General features: G+C 50.0%; 1 protein-coding gene across 1 annotated transcript; it reads right to left on the bottom strand.

The window, feature by feature from the left end:
• Window positions 1–6,796: 6,796 nt before the first annotated feature.
• Window positions 6,797–7,458, bottom strand: LOC121025131 (uncharacterized protein CXorf51A-like). The gene is made up of 2 exons (XM_040467549.1): window positions 7,295–7,458; window positions 6,797–7,122 (listed from the first exon to the last, which is right to left on the bottom strand). Exons 1-2 carry the CDS (start codon window positions 7,424–7,426, stop codon window positions 6,913–6,915), a joined length of 342 nt encoding a protein of 113 aa, XP_040323483.1. The 5' UTR covers window positions 7,427–7,458; the 3' UTR covers window positions 6,797–6,912.
• Window positions 7,459–7,879: the final 421 nt, after the last annotated feature.

The following is a 7,879-nucleotide window of genomic DNA, read 5'->3' as shown; positions in this document are numbered from 1 at the left end:
TTGCCTGGCCATCTGACCGGAACACTTGCCCCAGACCTTCACAGGGCTCGCTCCCCCTGCCACATTCGCCCTTCTGTTCAAAAGTCACCTCTTCAGAGACACTGTTCTTGGCCACTCCATCTTAAAACAGCCCTTCTACGTCTGGCCTCATTTACGGTGTCACTCGTGGACCCCTTTCCCTGATTCATTTTGCTTCATAGTGTTTACCACACCTTGATATTATATTTTATGTTCATGTGTTTATTTGTCTCCCCTCCTCGACTGCAAGCTCCATGAGGGTAGGGTCTTTGTCCAACTCATTCACCCCTGTACCCTCCATGCCGGGTTGGGAGATGCATAACTAGCTTCCAGAAAGCTCGTGGCACATGTCATGTCACCCTGATGCCTGATGTGGCGGGGGGGGGGGGGGGGATTTGATCGTCATTACTGAAGTGTTCTTTATGCATATGCTGGAATGTCATGTCAAGCACAGGGATGTGATTACAAATGGATGTTCTGCACCTGGAGTTAATTGATGCTCCTGGTCCGCCTCACTTCATCCTCCCATCCTTCAGCCCAGCACTCAGACCCCCCCCCTTCTCCTCTCTTTGGCCCACATGTTTATCTAAAGGATAGTGATATAGATCAGAGCCCCTTTGGGAGTCATATCTACAACTAAACGTTGACCCTCCCACCTGATTAAACTCCATTTCCAGTCTAGGGTCTCTCCTGCCAGTACCCGTGTGCTGGGCTCTTTCTCGCAAAGGACAGCAGTAGCCCTGTAAGATCTGATTTATGAGATCTAATTATTATAATCTGCCCAGCCCCTGCTTGAAGAGGGCAGGGTACATTTCACCTCTTGTGACTCCCATGGAACCTTATGTGATTTTTCATATTTAAGAGATTAGGCAAGTTATAACTTGGCCATTTTTCAATTGCCATTTCACAAGTTAGGAAAATAGTGGCCATTTATTGGGCATCTTCTCTGTGCCAGGCACGGTGCTAGACGATTTTACAGATGTTAATCGTCTACTTTTCAAAACAAACTGGGAGTTAGGTGTCCATTCCACAGGTGAGAGGTAGTGTCTCATCTTGGTCTAGTATAATTAGGTTCCTAATAAAAGTTCTGTGAATGACTGACAGAGGAGTGGGGCTGGGATGAGAAGCTGGGCCCACCAAGTCCTGAATCTCAGACTCGGTCCAGCTAGATGAATGGCTGCAGAAACACCACGGTCAAGGGGCAGTGCATTCAGGAGGCCTGCCATCCTTTATTTTGTACATCCCAATCAATCATGATGCCCTCACTTGACAGTAATTATACTTTTTTGGCATTGGTTGATTGAGAAAATGCAGAATGACAATAAACTACTTTTGATTAGTTACATTTTAAAATACATTTGTATTTCGTTTATTATAATCTATAATCTATACATTATATATAGTACAGACATTAGGAAACTGTGACGTGCATGTAATAATGATCAAATATTTACATGCTTCGCATATGCTAACTCTTACGTAAATATTACCACATATCCCTATTATCTAGGTGAGCAAACAGACACGGCAAAGTGAGAAACTGTCAGAACTGAGATTTGAACCGAGGCCGTCTAGCTCCAAAGTCCTACTCTTGACCGCAATACTACGCTACCCCCAGGAAGCATCTGGACTATTTATTTGCTCTGGGGTTAAGGCCTGCTTTCCACACTGAGCCCTCTGCGTTAATGCAGAGGCCCCTCAAAGACGCGTGGTTTCATAGGTTGGGAAACACTGGTCTAGCACCCAGGCCAATGGGTCTCTTTCTCCCATGTGCCTGTGGCCATCTTTCTCCCCCTCTGTGTATGGGATCAACAAGCACGTGCAGGGGGCAGAACCATCATGGATCACAGATGAGTGTCCTCAGTCAAGTCCAGTTTGAAGTCAGCAGAATTGGCAGCCCGGAGGCCCCCCAGTGACACCCGAAACTCTGGCTCCGCGCTTGCTCCCCGGTCTCCTTTCTTGCCAGGGCCTCTCCTCCTGGTCCATGGGGATCCACGTTGCGCTTGAGCTGCGTTTGAAGGCACAGGTGGTTCAAGTGGCCTTTCAGGGTAACACTAGACACCCGATCTTAGCTGTGTCATCTGAGATGGAAAATTTGCAGCTCCTCGGTAAATAAAGAGATATCTTTTTTTAAACATGTATTTATTTTGAGAGTGGGAGAGGTGTGTGTGCGAGTGGGGGAGGGGCAGAGAGAGAGAGAGAGAGAGGGAGAGAGAGAGACAGAATCCCAAGCAGGCTCCACACCCAGTGCAGAGCCCGACGCGGGGCTCAATCTCAGGAGCTGTGAGATCACGACTTGAGCCAAAATCAAGAGTCGAATGCGTAACAGACCGAGCCACCCAGGCGCCCCAAGGGTTATCTTCTTTTTCTTGTGCTAGAACAAACAGGAAAGTCACCCTCTTCACACATTTGTTAAGTGCGCAATCGAGTATTGTTAGCTGTCGGCACAATGCTATACAGCGTGGCTGAAACTATATCCTTTGTCCAGAAGTGCCTATTTCCTCTCCCCGCTCCCTCTCCCTACAACTCCTCGCAACCACCATTCTCTTTGCTTCTATGAATTTGACTATCTTAGATCCCCTTGTGCAAGTGGAATCGTGCAGGATTTGTCCCTCTGTGGCCGGCTTGTGTCACTTTGTATCATGTCCTCCGGGTTCATCCGTGCTGTCACGTACAGCAGGATTTACCTCTTTTTTATGACTGCATAATATGCCACTGTATGGACAGACCATGTATTCGTTTTTGTCCACGCATCGGCCGTTTCCACCTCTTGGCTGGTGTGAAAGATGCAGCAATGGACACGGGACTGCGGCCATCTCTTGGAGATCCCGGCTTCAACTCTTCTGAACAGATACCCAGTAGTGGAATCCATTCTTAATTTTCAGGGGAACCGTCACACTGTTTGCCATAATGTCTCTTACAAGTCACGTTCTCAGCAACTGCGTACAAGGGTTCCAATGTCCCCACACCCTTGCCACAACTTGGTTTCTGGGTTTTGTATTTGTCAGTGTTTCTCTTGATAATGACCGCCACACCTAACAGGTGTGACGTGGGTCGTCTTGGTTTGTCTCTCGCATGTTGTGGGAATGCAGCCGGATCCTTAAAAGCAAGAGAAACGAAGCACCAGTGTGAATACCGCATGATTTGAAGACTTTGTCTCTGGAAGGGATTTCTGTTTGTTCTTCTGCCTTTTCAGTGTGGGCCATACGTGTCGTAAGAGGAAACGTGTTGACTTATTCCCGATTAGAATCTGTTGCACTCCAGAGATCCCTGTGCTCAGGGCAACTGGTCTCTCCAATGACAGAAAGCAGGCATGGGGGTCGGGGACAGCTACTGGGCCAGCCTGCGTCAGAGACCGTTGTGTGATTACTGGTATTGGGTGGTCTTTTCAATCCCATGGGCCTGCTCTGATGGCTGGGCAACGGTGACATCAGTGGTTCACAAAGCAGGTGACTGACGAGTCCTATCATGGGGGCCTTTGCCGGCAGCCAAAGTGAGCTCCTACATTCTTTCATGTGGCAGGTCGGCCAGTGCTGCACTGGCACAGCATGCTTAGACCCCAGTGCCCTGTGCGTAAGCCTCTGTGATCGTATGTCATAGATAGACTAGCAAGGCTGAGTCATCTAGGGCTCCCAGGACTGCTGACACAGGTCCAAAGTGAAACGCCTGCCACAGTACTATCCCACCGCTGCCAAGCCCGCTGTCCCCATGCTTCAGCTCTGAACACTCAGGGGGGACAAGATCCGTCTCCCTCCAAATTTCAGAAGTTCCTGCTCAACCCATTGAAGGAAAAGCTGAAACGCAAGCCGATGCTTTGGAGCGGTTGTGCCAGGGGCCACTTGAGAGGTAGAACCCTCAGGCTCACCCCCCTCCCCCTTGGAAGAAGCTTAGCGGAGGAGGCAGTGCAGAGAGAAACTCCTCCAGAGTCAATTCCTGGCAGGTGCAAAACACCCATTTCTGTAGCTGGGTCACTTTCAGCTTGGAGCGACTATGAAAGAAAGAGATGATACAGCTTATGTTCTACAGGGCAGGCAAGAGCTCTGATGTGCAGCTAGCAAGTTAGAAAAGGAAAGCATGAAAGGAGCCGCTTGTGGTGCCCTGAATGTACGATCCTCCAGAATGCGTGGTCATCAGTGTTTGAAATCGGCCTTGTCATATCTCCGCGGCTGTGGAGACAGACAGAGAGAAAATGGGCTTTCGGGAAAGGACAAAGCGCTTTCATTTGGCTTCAACTAGACACAGGCAAGACAAGCGAGGTTTCACCCAGAGCCCCCCACATCCTCTGCTGCTTTTGGATTCTGACCGGCATATTTTGCCCATCGCCTCTTCCTCATGTTAGAATTCGCGAGCGCTTGGGGCAACGTTTCATCCCCACCTTATTGAATCCTTCACGCTTATAAAAAGGTCGTCAGGGCCTGTTGATGTCCTCGCAATCTACAAAGACTTTGTCGACCCCTTTCTTCTGTCTCAAAAGCAGAGGACACCACAAGCTCCCGCAGGTCATGGCTTCGTTTCAGAACTTCGAAGTCAAGAGTATTCAAAGATCATTATCTGCACTAACATTCCGTCTAGCAGGGCTGCCCTGGGTTTCAAGGTGTGGCTTCAAATGGAAACTGCAAGAATGACTTTCAGATGCAGACAGGAGGCCCCAGCAGCTGGGGTCCTGGTTTCGCACGCACGCTGCATTTGGGAGTGCCAGCAGGCCAGCGTGGGGGCCACGCACTTGCTTGCTATCCACTTAAGGGCGTCTACCTGTGTCTTTATGTCTTCCCCACGTGAAATTGGATGAGAGAGTCAGAGAACTGTTTGCAGCCGAGAGGCAGTACAGCCACAGGACTCACGCCCTTGTGCTTAGAGGTCTGGCACTCACCACAGAAAATCTGATTCCAGAGGCCTGAGGGTGGGGGCAAAACCAATTACACACTTTGCAAGGCTGAGTGTAAAATGAAAACGCAGGCCCCCATTCAAAAATTATTACAAATTTCAAGATTCCAAGAGCAGAGCATCAAACCAAGTACACGGTGCCCTTGTAAACATGGTACCCTGTGCAAACTCACAGACCTGTGCTCATGAAGCTGGCTCTGGCCATAACAAGCTTCCAGCTTCTTTGAGGAGACACCATGTGATCATGTCCTATTACAGCTCCGTAGGTAGAGGGTTGCCCATTTGGCCTTACGGCCCTGAAGGAAAGACACGGTGAGCTTCACCGCCGGCCTTATGCTTCCTAAGACTAGCAGGTTCAGCCAGCCTGAGGTGCTCTCCTGGGCAGGCCACCTTTTGGCTTGGTAGGGCTTCCTGGGTTTCTCTTGAAACACTCACTTCCTGGTGTTCACCAGTTGCTTACTCACCCAGGATGTATCACACTGCTCAAAATTGTAAAAGGCAGAGGGGCACCTTTGTGACTCAGTTAAGCGACCTACTCTTGGTTTTGGCTCAGGTCATGATCTCATGGTGTGTGGGTTTGAGCCCCACGTCAGTCTCTGCACTGACAGTCTGCATGAGATTCTCCCTCCCCCCCACCCCCGCCTCTCTCTCTCTCTCTCTCTCTTTCTCTCACTCAAAATAAATAAACTTTAAAAAGTAAAAATAAACTTTTAAAAGAGAAAGAAAAACACACCATAAAAGACAACCACCAACCTGGGAAAACATTGTAATGTAGATCCCTGATTAGGGCTAATATTAGGGCTAAACTTCCTTATATTTAAACATTGGAAAATCATTGGATAAAGGATCCAAAGCCTGACAGAAAACTGTGAAAAAATATAGACAATTCACAAGAGGGATATAGAGCTGGCCTTTGACCATATTAATCTTTATTTTTGAGAGTGAGAGAGAGTTCAAGCGGGGGAGGGACAGAGAGGGAGACACAGAAGCAGGAGACACGAAGAAGGCTCCAGGCCTTCTTGAGTTGTCAGCACAAAGCCTGACGTGGGGCTAGAACTCATGAACCATGAGATCATGACCCGAGCCAAAGTCAGACGCTCACCCGACTGAGCCAGCCAGGTGTCCTGGCCTTTGACCATATTAACAGCTGTCTATCTTCACTAAGTTAGAAAATACCCACAAAAAACAAAAACAAAACTACCCTGAGAAAGGGAAACCAATCCCAAACTGACACAGATTTTAGAATGAGCTGACAGGGACATTAAAATCGTTAGTATAAACATACGCTATATGTTCAGTTTGGTAGGGTCGTAGAAGGCACAAAATAGACCTGAATTGTACATATGTGCGTGTGTGTCTCTGTGTGTGTGTCTGTGTGTGTGTGTGTAATCTTAGGAAGAAAGTGGCCTATTCAATGTTGGGTTTGTGGCCTCCCAAAACACCATTATTTTACTCCTTTGGGCTTTTCATAGGGTGAGAAGTTCAGGTTTTTTGAGGGCCTTTTGCGGCTGACAGGACAGGGTGGGGCACGCCTACCCATTGTGAGGTAGGTGACCTGCAGTCAGTGACCTCACATGCTGTTTCAGGGACTGACACTGCCACCCCACACATAACACCTCTCCCCAACTAGGTCCACACCTCTGCGTGCGCGCGCACACATACGCACACAAAGACATCCGGTCTCCTCCTCTTCCGGTCTTCCTCTTCTGTGGGAAGCTCGTCTTCGGTGCTCAGTTCCCACCCGGCCCTTATCCCCACTTTCTGGCCTACCAGACCTTCCGGTCTCACCCCCAACCCCCCAGGCCCAGGCTCCCTCCCTTGCTCGCCTACCTCTCCCCTTCCTTCCCCACTCCCCACCGTCAGAGAACTCACAGAGACACACAGATTTTTTTTAACAGGTCGTTTTATTTTCATTGCCAATTGTATGCCCCATTTGTGTCAAATTCGATGACTAAACAGCCACCCATTTCTCAGGGGCAGACCTCAGAAATCTCTGGCCTCACTCTGGAGTTAGCGGCCACGACGCACCTTTGAGGTGCTGGGTTGGTCCCACTGCGAATCACGGGGATTCTGCGCTTTATTCATCCTGCGGTAATGGCCGAACAGGGCAGTCCCTCTACCTTTCTTCACTTTCTTTGAAGAAACGGGAGTCTTCATCGGGGCTTTCTTGGTCACGGTCCCCCGGAGTTGTCTTTTCACCTTCATGGTTGGTTTGGTCACCTGGAAAGACAACAGAGTGTCTGGTCGGGGGAACAGGGTCGGGGGTGGATGGGACAGGGGCTTCGGGAGAACCCCTCGGAAGAGGGGGCGTTTGCCAGGTAAGGGCACAGAGGAGTCTTGGGGGAAAGTGACACTAGGGAAGAAGAGCTTGGGTTGGGTGGGGTCGTCTTACCTTGCCGCTGCCTCCGGTCTTGCGTTGACGGGGGGTCTTCGCGGGTTTCCTCCTTCTGGGGCCTGATGTTGATTGCTGTGTAGCTGTGCTACAAGCTGGTGGGTTCTGGGTTTTCCTAGTTGCCTTCGCCATCTCGAAGACTCCCAGCGGTCTGGCCCAGACCCCTGAGGCGCCCCTATATATACCTCCCAGGGCCTGAGGGACCACACCCTTAAGCTTTGTGTGGTCATCTGGCCACTCCCCCAGCCACTGTGACCTCACAAGGGACCATCCTGACACCTTCAGGGGGGAGGGGGAGTGCAGGGTGGGTGAGGCCAAGATGTTGTGGTGGGAGGGAGGGGCCACTTCTTTCTCACCCCTTAAACAGCCTCCCAAACTGATGTGCTAACCCCCTCATCTCCACCAGTTAGTTGTGTGAGGCCACCTGGCTGGGAGAGGGTGTCTTCTCCATGCCTTTTCTCACAGTAATCTTCTTCAGCGACTCATTGTGCTCTCCCCCCCCCCCCATCACCTTGATTTGGTATATCTGCCCCCAAGCCCCCGCCAGAAAACATGGTGGCATTTAGCTTTACATGGAGATGTTAA

This window comes from Herpailurus yagouaroundi, unplaced genomic scaffold, assembly GCF_014898765.1.
Source record: "Herpailurus yagouaroundi ecotype Mexico unplaced genomic scaffold, PumYag 67503, whole genome shotgun sequence".
NCBI lineage: Eukaryota > Metazoa > Chordata > Mammalia > Carnivora > Felidae > Herpailurus > Herpailurus yagouaroundi.
This window is presented reverse-complemented; position numbering and strand designations above follow the sequence as displayed.

Excerpts from the sequence above, each read along its gene's own strand:
- LOC121025131 (XM_040467549.1), bottom strand. The coding sequence starts at position 7,426 with ATGGCGAAGGCAACTAGGAAAACCCAGAACCCACCAGCTTGTAGCACA. Across the intron at positions 7,123-7,294 it reads AGACCGGAGGCAGCGGCAAG|GTGACCAAACCAACCATGAA; the intron begins GTAAGACGACCC and ends TTGTCTTTCCAG.